The sequence below is a fragment of the Lacerta agilis genome, chromosome 1 (genome assembly GCF_009819535.1).
Source record: "Lacerta agilis isolate rLacAgi1 chromosome 1, rLacAgi1.pri, whole genome shotgun sequence".
Lineage (NCBI taxonomy): Eukaryota > Metazoa > Chordata > Lepidosauria > Squamata > Lacertidae > Lacerta > Lacerta agilis.
In genome coordinates, this window is record NC_046312.1 from 74,116,035 (window position 1) to 74,130,813 (window position 14,779).

At 40.7% G+C, this 14,779-nt stretch overlaps 1 protein-coding gene across 1 annotated transcript in view; it reads left to right on the top strand.

The window, feature by feature from the left end:
* MUC6 (mucin 6, oligomeric mucus/gel-forming) overlaps nt 1–14,779 on the top strand; it is a 44,907-nt gene that overhangs the window by 4,784 nt on the left and 25,344 nt on the right. Inside the window, exons 6-17 of the mRNA XM_033138541.1 lie at nt 2,743–2,830; nt 3,528–3,637; nt 4,830–5,037; nt 5,374–5,496; nt 6,151–6,271; nt 6,775–6,913; nt 7,110–7,214; nt 7,801–7,873; nt 8,410–8,547; nt 9,514–9,675; nt 10,485–10,579; nt 11,859–11,991. Of these exons, the coding sequence (XP_032994432.1) occupies nt 2,743–2,830; nt 3,528–3,637; nt 4,830–5,037; nt 5,374–5,496; nt 6,151–6,271; nt 6,775–6,913; nt 7,110–7,214; nt 7,801–7,873; nt 8,410–8,547; nt 9,514–9,675; nt 10,485–10,579; nt 11,859–11,991 (1,495 nt within the window). The remainder of the gene's footprint in view (nt 1–2,742; nt 2,831–3,527; nt 3,638–4,829; nt 5,038–5,373; nt 5,497–6,150; nt 6,272–6,774; nt 6,914–7,109; nt 7,215–7,800; nt 7,874–8,409; nt 8,548–9,513; nt 9,676–10,484; nt 10,580–11,858; nt 11,992–14,779) is intronic.

The window sequence follows — 14,779 nt, forward strand, 5'->3', positions numbered from 1 at the left end:
CTTTAATTCCTCCTCACTTTCTGCCATCAAGGTAGTATCATCAGCATATCTGAGGTTGTTGATATTTTTTCCGGCAATCTTAATTCCGGTTTGGGATTCATCCAGTCCAGCCTTTCGCATGATGAATTCTGCATATAAGTTAAATAAGCAAGGAGACAATATACAGCCTTGTCGTACTCCTTTCCCAATTTTGAACCAATCAGTTGTTCCATATCCAGTTCTAACTGTAGCTTCTTGTCCCCCATAGAGATTTCTCAGGAGACAAATGAGGTGATCCGGCACTCCCATTTCTTTAAGAACTTGCCATAGTTTGCTGTGGTCGACACAGTCAAATGCTTTTGCGTAGTCAATGAAGCAGAAGTAGATGTTTTTCTGGAACTCTCTAGCTTTCTCCATAATCCAGCGCATGTTTGCAATTTGGTCTCTGGTTCCTCTGCCCCTTCGAAATCCAGCTTGCACTTCTGGGAGTTCTCGGTCCACATACTGCTTAAGCCTGCCTTGTAGAATTTTAAGCATAACCTTGCTAGCATGTGAAATGAGTGCAATTGTGCGGTAGTTGGAGCATTCTTTGGCACTGCCCTTCTTTGGGATTGGGATGTAGACTGATCTTCTCCAATCCTCTGGCCACTGCTGAGTTTTCCAAACTTGTTGGCATATTGAGTGTAGCACCTTAACAGCATCATCTTTTAAAATTTTAAATAGTTCAGCTGGAATATCATCACTTCCACTGGCCTTGTTGTTAGCGAGGCTTTCTAAGGCCCATTTGACTTCACTCTCCAGGATGTCTGGCTCAAGGTCAGCAACCACATTACCTGGGGTGTATGAGATCTCCATATCTTTCTGGTATAATTCTTCTGTGTATTCTTGCCACCTCTTCTTGATGTCTTCTGCTTCTGTTAGGTCCTTTCCACTTTTGTCCTTAATTGTGGTAATCTTTGTACGAAATGTTCCTTTCATATCTCCAATTTTCTTGAACAAATCTCTGGTTTTTCCCATTCTGTTATTTTCCTCTATTTCTTTGCATTGCTCGTTTAGAAAGGCCCTCTTGTCTCTCCTTGCTATTCTTTGGAAATCTGCATTCAATTTCCTGTATCTTTCACGATCTCCCTCGCATTTTGCTTGCCTTCTCTCCCCCGCTATTTGTAAGGCCTCCTTGGACAGCCACTGTGCTTTCTTGCATTTCTTTTTCATTGGGATGGTTTTCGTTGCTGTCTCCTGTATAATGTTACGAGCCTCCATCCACAGTTCTTCAGGCACTCTATCCACCAAATCTAAATCCTTGAACCTGTTCTTCACTTCAACTGTGTATTCATAAGGAATTTGATTTAGATTGTATCTTACTGGCCCAGTGGTTTTTCCTACTTTCTTCAGTTTAAGCTGGAATTTTGCTATAAGAAGCTGATGATCTGAGCCACAGTCAGCTCCAGGTCTTGTTTTTGCTGACTGTATAGAGCTTCTCCATCTTTGGCTGCAGAGAATATAATCAATCTGATTTCGATGTTGCCCATCTGGTGATGTCCATGTGTAGAGTCGTCTCTTGTGTTGTTGGAAAAGAGTGTTTGTGATGACCAGCTTGTTCTCTTGACAGAACTCTATTAGCCTTTGCCCTGCTTCATTTTGAACTCCAAGGCCAAACTTGCCAGTTGTTCCTTTTATCTCTTGACTCCCTACTTTAGCATTCCAATCCCCTATAATGAGAAGAACATCCTTCTTTGGTGTCATTTCTATAAGGTGTTGTAAGTCTTCATAGAATTGATCAATTTCAGTTTCTTCAGCACTGGTAGTTGGTGCATAAACTTGGATTACTGTGATGTTAAAAGGTCTGCCTTGGATTCGCATCGAGATCATTCTATCATTTTTGAAATTACATCCCAGTACAGCTTTCGCCACTCTTTTGTTGACTATGAGGGCCACTCCATTTCTTTTACGGGATTCCTGCCCACAGTAGTAGATATGATAGTCATCCGAACTGAATTCGCCCATTCCTGTCCATTTTAGTTCACTGATGCCTAGGATGTCAATGTTTATTCTTGCCATCTCACTTTTTACCACATCCAGCTTACCAAGGTTCATGGTTCTTACATTCCAGGTTCCTATGCAATACTTTTCTTTACAGCATTGGACTTTCCTTTCGCTTCCAGGCATATCCGCAACCAAGCGTCCTTTCGGCTTTGGCCCAGCCGCTTCATCAGCTCTGGATCTACTTGTACTTGTCCTCCGCTCTTCCCCAGTAGCATGTTGGACGCCTTCCGACCTGAGGGGCTCATCTTCCAGCGTCATATCTTTTATATGCCTGTTGTCTTTGTCCATGGAGTTTTCTTGGCAGGGATACTGGAGTGGGTTGCCAGTTCCTACTCCAGGTGGATCACGTTTGGTCCAAACTCTCTACTATGACCTGTCCATCTTGACCTGTCCATAGCTTCCCTGAGTAATTCAAGCCCCTTCGCCACGACAAGGCAGTGATCCATGAAGGGGCATAAATGCTTAGTCCCCTCTATTTTACAGGAAGGGAATTTCACAGACAGGGAGCCTTAGCAACAAGACTATTCCCCACATCACAGCAACATGTGCTACATTGGGTAGCAGAATCACAAAGAGGGCCTTCTCAGCAGATCTTAATGTATGGGCTGGCAGAAAGCAGCTCTCCTCTAAGTACTTGAGACCTGAGTCACTCAGGGCTTTGTATTTTACCAAGATACAATGCATAACTATTTTTCTAATTAATTCAGTTTTCTCTTTTAGGTTTTGATTGAGGAAAAATACATGACAAGAACATGTGGACTGTGTGGGAACTTTGATGGGAAAGAATTAAATGAGTTTATGAGTGAAGGTGAGTTTTTCCAGTGCAGAAATAAAAGACAGAAAGGTTTGGATTTCATGACAACTTATTAAGCCAAACATTGTCATCTAATTGCCTAAACCTCTAGTATAGTTGATAAAATAAAGAAGACCCTGAGATAATATGAGGACCACTTGCTCACACATGGCAGTAAGGTCCCATGTTTTTTATTTCCCATCACTTTTCTGTGGTATTATAATAAGAAAAGGTAAAAGCATTGGTTGTATCCAATTGAGTTTTCAATCTAGTGGAGGTTTCCATTAACAGGAAAGGTGAGGAGGCAATTTTTTGCCAAGCCCCTCCTCCTATGCCATCTTCTGTGCTGTTTGGAGGGTCCCCCAAACTTCTATAGAGTATAGGGGCTGTAGTGGAATGGGGAAATTGGCAAACATTGCCTTCTGCAAAGATGTTCACTGGGTCAACAGCCCTTCCATAAAGGGAAGAGCATGACTAGAGTCGAGAAACCATCATTTTACTGCCCTTAAAAACTCCACTTTTGATGTTTTATTTTTCCAGAGATTGATGACAACAACAAGCCACCTGCCTATCTTCATACATGCATGGTTGTTGTTTTTTTAATGTAAAATGGGTCAGGTGTATAAATGGACCCTCACTTATGTAGTGCATAGGTTGCCTAAGATGAACTCTTTACTAACAAACTCAACTGACTTTATACTTTGATTAATAGACAAACTTCTGGACCCTCAAAAATATGCCGCCCTACATAAAATTGATGATCCTGCAGAGATCTGCCCAATTGAGGAAATGACAGTTTCTAACGTTCCTCGCAAGAAATATGTATGTACCATATCATTTTTCTGGATCTGCCTACCTTTCAATACTTTTGGACAGAGGCAGTAATTGAGAAAACACTGCCATGATTGAAGATACAGTAGTAGATTGGCTAAGTCGGTCTGAAAGAACTGGGAGGAAAGCATGGAATGGGATGAGCAAACCTCTTACTATCTTTTTGGAGGTTTTTCATAAAAGGGATTTTCAAAAGTGGAGAATTTAGGCTTTCCAGCTGTGAGGGAGTGGCATTCTCCCCAGTTAGTTCCCTGCTTCTCTCACATTCTAGCTTCAGCACAACAGGATGGAGACTGTATTCTCTTAGTAGCAGGGCAGGAGCCCCAAATGAGTGTGGCCAGAGCCCAAAGTGGTCATCGCTATCCACATTCTCATAAACATATCACTCCCATCCATGCATTCTCTCTCTCTCTCTCTCTCTCTCTCTCTCTCTCACACACACACACACACACACACGGACAATATGCATTGCTAGAAAAGGATGCATTTATTTTAAAATATTATTTTTTGGCAATTCACATATCAGATGTGCTGGGGCCAGATTTGGATTGGAACTCTGGTGGAAGGATGATGCAGGGGCTTCAACCATTTGCCCCCTGCTGTGGCCCCTGCGCATTGCAAATAAAAAAAGGATCCATTCATTTCTTTTTTATAAAAAAAAAATTATTAAGACTTTTCAAAATGTGATAAAAGACCAGAACATGCAAAAGATCCAAGGTCAAATGCAGATAGGGCTGGAGAAGACTCCTGTCTGGAACCCTGGAGAGTCACAGTCAGGGCAACGGCCTGAAGTGTTAATGTTAGATAGACAAGGAAGAATAAAAATATAGCTTTGCGTGTCTTACTCCCTCCTTTTAATCCCTACAAGGCAACAGATATCACATGTAATTCTGCCTATCTACTCTCCCGTTCAAGATTAAATGTTATTCAGCCCTCAGACAACAGGAAGCAAGGTGGGAAGTTTTGCCACCATTGGATCCAGGGACTGCCGCCTGTGGCCTTTTGCTTGCCAGTCCATAAATTATATGGTGATAAGGGGGAGACTACATTAACGATAGGCACACATTCCTACTCAATGCTTTTGGTAACAAGCTGTCAAAGCAATTTAGTCTGTGGTACAATCGCGCCCTGTCCCAAAATGCATTGCATTCATTGAAACTGCCTTTCTTTCTTCTCCCAATAGGCTAGGATCTGCAGCCAACTTCTAGGACTCGTGTCTCAATCTTGCAACATCTCAAGGAAAGGGTTTGTTATCCGCTGCCAACTTGACATGCAAAACTGCCCTGATCAAGGCCAGAGGAACTGTACTTGTGCTACTCTTTCGGAGTACTCCAGGCAGTGTGCCATGTCCCATCAGGAAGTGTCTGATTGGAGGAGCACTGACTTCTGCTGTAAGTTATTATGAGGTGCCGGGTCATGATTATACATTTCAGATATTAACAACACATTGACCAAACTACCATAAACGTCAGCTTCGGTATTCTGAAATGAAATGTGCACAGCTAGTAAATGCCTCATTATTTACATATATTAAGACAGGGCTACCAATGAGGACAGGAAGAAAGTATGCTCCCCACCAGTGTTTCAGCTGCTCCTTATTGTGGTTGTTGCTCCTTGTTCCCCCTGTAGCTATTCTCCATTGCTTTTTTCTGCTTCTTGACAATTTGCCATACTTCTTTCCTTCCCGTCTGTCCTAACTTCACTCTCTGAACCATTGTGTTTTAAAGCTTTGGGAAGATGTCCAGCTAACCAAATCTACAAAGAGTGTGGTTCTCCCTGTCTCAAAACATGTTCCAATCCAGATTACAGCTGTTCCAGCTACTGTACATATGGCTGCTTCTGCCCAGAAGGTAAAAGGACATTGTGATGGATAGACCTTGGGTCAGCATCCTGGAGACCCAGAAGATAATCAGGGCTGGGTGAAGTGTCATCCAATCAGAAGATAATAGAGGTTTAAAAGTTAGAACCTGACAGTTTAACTTTCAGGTAGGGCTGAGTTAGGGCTTCACTGTTAGATGGGGCTCAGAAATGACTTGTTTATGGATTGGCTAGGCATGACAACCCAGATTATGTCCCTAAGGAGAAGGTAAAGATGCTCAATGGAGCTGGGAGTGTTTTCCTGGCTTAGTAGAAAAAAAATAGCCATTCTAGGAGGAATTATCTTATTTAGGAACAGGTTTAAAGTGGAAATTATCTGTGATTCTGAAGCTAAACCAGGTTCTTTATAAAATATGTAACTTAAATTCAACTATGCCAAATGGCCAAATGACTGTGTATGCTGTGCACTTTATATTTAGTTCATTACCTATGGTTTTCGGTCTCTATTCAGATTTATTGCTATGAAATATTGGAACACAATTTGTCCATGATATGAAGGGTACCTGCCCTGCCCCTAAATTTCCTCCAGGCGGGGGGAACACCTTTCAAAAGTTCCCAAGTATTATGTTATGTACATTCAGGAGGCATAAAAATGCTTGCCATTCATTTGCTTTCACCTTTGACAGGGACTGTTTTGGATGACATTTCAAAAAACCGAACATGTGTTCCGGTTGAACAGTGTCCATGCACACTGAATGGGGAAATGTATGCTCCTGGTGATGTTATGAAAGCAACATGTAGAACCTGGTGAGTACGGTGGTATTCTAATTAAAGAAGGATGGGTTGTGGTCATGAAGCTGGTTAGAATACCTGGCACTGATGTGTTGAAACATACATTAAAAAGACAGAGATAGAAATTCATAAAAAGATAGGGATTTTTGCACATAGATCAGGATATGACGTGCATTTTTATTGTCTTTAGAAGTCCAACAATTTTTCATGTTTAAAGTTTATTGGTTTCAAATATTATTGCACAAATGAAGAGAGATGAAATAGGTTGTGTGCACACTTTGCATTGAAAGCACCCCCAATAATCCTGGGAACTGTAGTTTATTCCTCAGAGAGCTGCTATTTCCAGCACCCTTAGCCAACTACTGTTCTGAGGATCCTTAGGAGGGTGGCGAAATGTGCTTTTACGTGTATTGCACTTTCACAGCCATCCTGACCTAAAACAAATAACCCAGAAAGTGATGATGAGCTTAGATCTGCTTTTCCAGTTAACAGCTGACATGTACTTTTCTTTTTACTAGTAAGTGTATGATGGGTCAGTGGAGCTGCACAGAACTGCCATGTCCAGGCAGATGTTCCTTGGAGGGAGGGTCATTTGTTACTACATTTGACTCTAGGCCATACCGTTTCCATGGAGTTTGCACCTACATTCTTATGAAGGTATTCTACCAAATAAAGACCAGCATATTAGATTTGTAAATAATAATAATAATAATAATTGAATTTTCACTTCGGGGAGTTAAATATTGGTACAGTATGGAAACATTCTACAATATTTTAAAACAGTGGATGTGAACATATTGAGTTTTCTCCCTTCTACAAACTTTGCATTATTTTGCTTTTCCTCTCCTTCTAGAGTCCCATGTTACCACACAATGGAACCCTGATGGCTGTGTATGAAAACTCTGGTTATTCCAGTTCAGAGACATCACTGGCAGCCATCATTTATGTCTCAGGAAAAGTAAGTGTGCCTCTCATAGAAACATTACTGCTGAGCGCATACTGTGAAAAAAATCAGAGCAGATACAGTCCAGCACAGAATGAGGTATGCCTAAGCCCCATTGATCTCAGCTGGATTTAAAGGATTTGCTTAAATTGTAGTCCAGATATACAGATACAGTACAAGCATTTGAATACGGAACAGAGTGAAAAGGTGAGATAAGCACCTAGATGCAATAGTCACAATCATTGTTCTCAGTTGCAAAAATTATGGTAGCAGTTAATACTTTATTTTATGTGTTCTAGTTATAGGTAGGTAGCCGTGTTGGTCTGCCATAGTCGAAACAAAATAAAAAAAAATCCTTCCAGTAGCACCTTAGAGACCAACCAAGTTTGTTATTGGTATGAGCTTTCATGTGCATGCACACTTCCAATAACAAACTTAGTTGGTCTCTAAGGTGCTACTGGAAGGATTTTTATTTTATTTTATTTCATTTGGTTACACACATTCTATATCCATCTTGATTCATGGAAAGATTGACCCAGAATGGCATTTAACCCTTCACCCAGCTCTGTGCTTAGGATTCTGTGTTATCTTTTCCACATAGGACAAAATTGTGATTTCCAAAAATGAAATTTTAATGGATGAGGATGAACTTAAGAGGCTACCTTATAAATCAGGTAAGATAAGAAAGAATAAAATGGAAAATGTACTCAATAAATAAGATGATGATAAGATAAGATAAGATAAGATGATTATTATTTATACCCCACCCATCTGACTGGGTTGCCCCAGCTACTCTGGGCAGCTTACAGCATATCTAAAAAAATAAAATATCAGACATTAAAAACTTCTGGGCTGAGGCCATTTAGGGATTTAAAGGCCAGCACCAACACTTTGAATTGTGCTCGGAAACGTACTGGGAGCCAGTGAAGATCCAGATAAAGACAATCCTGCCAACAATATGTTCTATATATTATTTCTGTTTAAATATGTTGTTACCCACTCTATATTTGGGATAGGTGAACAGTAAATAAAAATAATTAAGCCTCCATGCCTCCTATCAAAATAACAAAAAATGTAATATTTATATAATGCAAACTATTCAAATTGAATAGTAGAAACAAAGAAGTAAACGTATCAATATATGTAATATATTTAATAATTTAAATAGATGAAACAGAGTCAACCTTTTTCAATTATCTCATTTCTTTAGGAGACATCATCATCTTCAGACAGTCATCTACTCACATTCAAATGTATACAACCTTTGGGTTGGAGCTGGTAATTCAAGTTAGTCCAGTGTTTCAAGTTTATATTAAAGTTGGACTTCAGTTCAAAGGCAATACCCGAGGTAAAGTACCTGGTTTCTGGTTCCAGATCTGGTGTGGAAATAGTTTGTGAGATGAGATCTAGCATAGCCTGGGAACACCTTCAAATTGTGACAACTCCATACTAGATTATACTTGACCTCTGGGGGACAGCAAAGGTTAAAGATGTCATTCCCCTGTTATTCAATGGAGGGCGCCTACCACACTAGTAAGAGGTGAAGAACCACTATATTATTTTTAATTGCTTTTGATATTGTATTTTAAATTGTAACTCACCCTGGGACCTCATGGTGAATAGCGGATAAGAAATCTTAATAGTCATAATTATAATAACGCTTCTGCACCAGAGCTGTCAACCTTCCCTTTTTTGCATTGGGAAATGGCCATAGCTGTCAACTTTCCCTTTTTTAGTAATGGCAAATGGCACTGGAATAAGGGAATTTCCCGCAAAAAAGGGAAAGTTGACAGCTTTGTTCAGCACTGGGGTGGAAGCTATTTCAGAGATTCAAGTACAGTGGTACCTCGCAAGACGAATGCCTCGTGCAACGAAAAACTCGCTAGACGAAAGGGATTTGTGATTTTTTAGGTGACTCGCAAGACGAATTTTTCTATGGTCATGCTTCGCAAGACGAAAATTTCAATGCATTCCTATGGGAATTAAATTTCAATGCATTCCTATGGGAAACCGTGCTTCGCAAGACAAAATTTTCGCAATACGAAACGACTTGCGGAACGAATTAATTTCGTCTTGCGAGGCACCACTGTAGACTGTTCAAAATGTTTTAGCTTCTACAATTCAATGCAGTCTTTGGGGCAAACCAGAACTTCTTTGCTACAGGGCCCACAGATACTTTATGGAGAGGAACCCTGTAGCTTTCACATTGCTACCTGTAGTAGGCATATACAGTACAGGTATAATTCACAGGCCTACCATAGAATTAACAATGCTCCTAGCTTTTCATTCTGAACATCTCTTTCAATGTCTCCAGGGCTGTGTGGTAACTACAATGGAGAAACTACAGACGACTTCATGACCAGCATGGATATTATTGAAGGAACAGCACCTCTCTTTGTGGATTCTTGGAGATCAGGAAATTGCCCCCCTGCCATAGAAAGAGATACAGATCCTTGTTCTATGAGTCAATTAAACAGTAAGCGACATGGTCTGCTTTTGTCTGTGCTCCCTTTTATTCTATTTATTTGAGCATTTTAAATATTAAATACATTCAAGGCCATGGTAGGATTCTGAAAATGAGCTGTAGAATTTTTGTTTTGCTTTCAGTATATGAGGGACAGAAGGAACAATTATGAACAGGAACCCCTGTGGCTTTTTGTTTTACCTATTCGCATCTCCCTGAGCTGCTTTGGAGATCAGAGAAGTGGTGCTCTGGGAAGGAGGCATTATCAACAAATGCATAATGTGAAAGGGGAACATTAACCCTGTATCATTTAAAAAGTCACTGTGGGTTGTATCCTTGAGGGTGCCTCTCAGATTTGATGAGCATGAAAGAGCCATTTGTGTTAGTTTTAAAACATACACGTTCTATAATCGTTGTCAAAGGAAAATGACAAATGAGATTCACTTTTCTTCTTGAATGTTCATGAAAAGCATAACAAAATAACAGCATTTGTCACAAGTATTCAGAAAATAGGCTAGGTCAGCCATAAAATTGGCTATTGGTATATCCACTGGCTATTATTCATAAAATCACAGAATTGTAGAGTTGGAAGGAATGTCAAGGGCCATCTAGCAGCCCAACGCCCTGCAATGCAGGAATCCTTCCTACAGCTGTTTCTGAATGAGCTCAAGGCCAAAAACCTTCTGGTTAACAGCCAGGCACACTGACCCACTGCACCACAGGACTTGTTTTATCTCCACCCTTATTTGTACACATCTTTTAATATTAGCTTGGGAATAAATGAACTTGCCTAATACCGTTGGTTGTATCTTTTTGTCTAGAAATGTGTGCCGAGACCCACTGCTCTGTTCTTATCAAGAAAGATACAATATTTGAGAAATGTCATTCTGTGGTGAACCCTGTTCCATTTTATAAGGTAGGGGTTTCTGTGAAATGTTCAGAACAAAGCAACTAGATGTTCAGTGAAAATGCTTTTTTAAGCAACATTTTGAAAAATACATTGAATTTGGCATAGCTCACTGTTGCCATCTAGTTGCACGTTTGTATATTGCACTTTACAACACATTTAAAACATTTATTTGCAGCTGAGTCCCAGGTAATTACAAAGTTTGTAAACATCAGAAAAAGTTGTATTTCCCACCACCACAACCACCTGCCATAATGAAATCCAACTTCCTACTGAAGTCCTGTAACTTTTTATATCACAAATATTCTGGTTTTTGTTTGTCCCACTTTTGTTGTGCAATAGCCCTTCCGGACATAAAAAATGTGGTAGTACTGGGGAAGCATTGCAGAACAAACTTATTACTTCCGAGAGGAACTTAGCTATGGCCAGGGTAGTATCATTTGACATATCTCCAAGGAGGTCCCTAAGGTAGAAGGTTTCGGATTTTCCAGTTAAGTTTACCAATAGGGGTTTAATTAACTGATCCCTGGCTTGTTTGAACTGCTCACAGTGTATGCTTCATAAAGTCGACACCCTGAGAGCATGAGCAAAGCCTGTTCTGATAAGGTATGCCAGACAATCTGCCATTTAATACTTTTGATGGAAATTTATTCAGTTTTGCTTTGGTGAATATTCGGTGATAGTTAGGTACAGACAGATTCATGAAATATGATGGTAACTGAAAATCATGGCCATAGTGGATTCCAGATGAAAACAGTCCACAGATTACATAAGATCCAGAGCAAAGATCGCTGTATGAAATATCCCATAACCTCTGCCTCAGGGATTTAAAGGCAATATTGTAGCCCAAAAGGATGGTGAAAGACCAATTGAGGAAGCTTTTAATAAGAAATAGAAACCTACATGCTCTGCATAAAACATAGTGACTGCCTTGGAATCCTTTCCCTGTATTTCTGTTTTATTTTGCTTTTGAAAATGTTTTTGTGGGTCTTTGGACCAAAATAAAGAATGTAAATATGTAAACTAAAACAGAATAAATCCACCACAAATGTTGCAGAACACATGCACAATGGAACACCAGTCTGGAGGGACTTTATCTGCCCCCTCAAAATATGGCTGTGTAAAAGAGCTGACCCAGATCACCAAGGATGGCCCTTTGTATCATCTCAGTTGCAATACTTTTCAATGGAATCAAGTGATGTACATGCACTGATGAACCATTTCATGATCTACAGTCAGAAGTTCTGCTTGCTTATTAACAAAACATATCCTGCCTCTTTGTTTTCAGAGATGTATATACCAAGCCTGCAACTATGAGGAAACCTTTCCCTATATTTGCTCTGCTCTGGGATCATACGCCCGTGTGTGTGCTTCAATGGGACTGTTTCTTGGGAACTGGCGGAGTACAGTAGACAACTGCAGTAAGTAGTCGCCGACTGATATTTATAGGGATATCCTCCCTGTATTACTATTGCTTCAGAGTCCGACTCCAGACATATGCCGATGCTGACATTTCCATCAATGAACTATCTTATTGTGATTTCTTGGGGGATTTGGGATCTAGCCCCAGTACAAGGGCAAAACTAAAGCTGGCTGCAGCCCTGCCTTAAGCACTGCTCCATGATAAATGGCAGGACTGTTTTTAAAGGATTGTTGTTGTTGTTTAGTCATTTAGTCGTGTCCGACTCTTCATGACCCCATGGACCAGAGCACGCCAGGCACTCCTGTCTTCCACTGCTTCCCGCAGTTTTGTCAGACTCATGCTGGTAGCTTCGAGAACACTGTCCAACCATCTCGTCCTCTGTCATCCCCTTCTCCTTGTGCCCTCCATCTTTCCCAACATCAGGGTCTTTTCCAGGGAGTCTTCTCTTCTCATGAGGTGGCCGGCCAAAGTATTGGAGCCTCAGCTTCAGGATCTGTCCTTCCAGTGAACACTCAGGGCTGATTTCCTTAAGAATGGATAGGTTTGATCTTCTTGCAGTCCATGGGACTCTCAAGAGTCTCCTCCAGCACCATAATTCAAAAGCATCAATTCTTCGGCAATCAGCCTTCTTTGTGGTCCAGCTCTCACTTCCATACATCACTACTGGGAAAACCATAGCTTTAACTATACAGACCTTTGTTGGCAAGGTGATGTCTCTGCTTTTTAAGATGCTGTCTCAGTTTGTCATTGCTTTTCTTCCAAGAAGCAGGCGTCTTTTAATTTTGTGACTGCTGTCACCATCTGCAGTGATCATGGATCAAGGATTACATTTAGATAACTGAGAGCCCATGCATACAAATGATCCTGCATATAATATACACCCTTACTTATTGTGCTTAGGGAAGGAAGCATTCACTTAGGAGCCTTGTGTCTGACCTAACCTGTATAATAGATATAGTCCCCCTCATAAAACAAGAAACAGGGACATTCAATTCCATGTGCTTAAAGCCAAGCACACAAGTGGTCTACTCTAGAGAACTGTGCAATTTCCCCTCAATACCCTGCTCATATAAGCACTATTTAAGGAAGTGAGTGCCTGGCTGATCATTGGAACCAATGCATGGTTAAGCATGTTTTGTTGTCCTCTGAGAACTTTTTGCAGACCTTCTAGCTACTGCACCATCAGTAGTCTAACTAGTAAAAGAGGAAAAACAAAACAAAATAAAAAATTCCTTCCAGTAGCACCTTAGAGACCAACTAAGTTTGTTCTTGGTATGAGCTTTCGTGTGCATGCACACTTCTTCAGATACACTGAGACTGAAGTCACCAGACCCTTAAATACAGTGAGGGAGTGGGGAGGGGTATTACTCAGAAGGGTGGTGGGAATGGGTGATCAGCTGCTAGGTGTGGAAAACCTGTAGACTGCAATTTTTACAGGGTCTTACAGGGAAGGGCAAGGGGTGAGGTGGCTAAAGATAGCTTTGTCGTGTATAAGTTACAGGTAGGTAGCCGTGTTGGTCTTCCATAGTCAAAACAAAATAAAAAAAAATTCTTTCCAGTAGCACCTTAGAGACCAACTAAGTTTGTTCTTGGTATGAGCTTTCGTGTGCATGTGTATCTGAAGAAGTGTGCATGCACACAAAAGCTCATACCAAGAACAAACGTAGTTGGTCTCTAAGGTGCTACTGGAAGGAAATTTTTATTTTATTTTGTCATGTATAATGAAATAAGAATCCAATGTCTTTGTTCAGACCAGGTTTCTCCATGGTTTAAAATTTGGTGATTAGTTGCAATTCAGCCACTTCTCTTTCCAGTCTATTTCTGAAATTTCTTTGTATTAAGACAGCTACTTTGAGATCTTTTATAGAATGTCCTGGGAGATTGAAGTGTTCTCCTACTGGTTTCTCTGTCTTGTGATTCCTGATATCAGATTTATGTCCATTTATCCTTTGGCGTAGGGTTTGGCCTGTTTGTCCAATATAGAGAGCTGAAGGGCACTGTTGGCATTTGATTGCATACACAATATTGGAAGATGAGCAGTTAAATAGTCCTGAGATGGTATGTTTGATGTTGTTGGGGCCAGTAATGGTGTTGTCCGGGTTTTTGTGGCAGCAAAGTTGGCATCTGGGTTTATTGCAGGCTCTGGTACCAGTGTCCATGTTGAGTCCTGTTGTTGTGTTATTGTGGGTGAGGAGTTGTTTTAGATTGGGTGGCTCTCTGTAGGCGATGAAGGGCCTTCCTCCTAGAGCTTGAGAAAGAGAACTGTCATTGTCTAGGAGAGGTTGTAGATCTCTGATGATGTGTTGTACTGTTTTAACTTGGGAGTTGTGTGTGATTACTAGTGGTGTTCTGTTATTTTCTTTTTTGGGTCTGTCTTGCAGCAAGTTCTCTCTGGGTATCAGTCTGGCTCTGTTGATCTGTTGTTTAACTTCATCAGGTGGATATTTTAGTTCTAAAAAGGTTTGCTGTAGATCTCTTAGGTGAGAGTCTCTGTTTGTAGAGTTGGAACAGATGCGGCTGTAACATAGGGCCTGGCTATATACAATGGATTGTTTGGTATGTTTGGGATGGCAGCTAGAAGCATGTAGATGTGTTTGTCGGTCAGTTGGTTTACGGTATAAGGTGGTGTCTATGTGTCCATCCTGTATTTAGGAGTAAGACTTTGTCTCTCCCAGAGACTTCTGGAAGCTTGCTTCACTGAACTGCCAACTGTTTAGTGACTGGTTCCCCGCATGAAACAGAAGTATGAAGGAGGAAGAATATCTCACCAGCTGGAAGCAAAAACC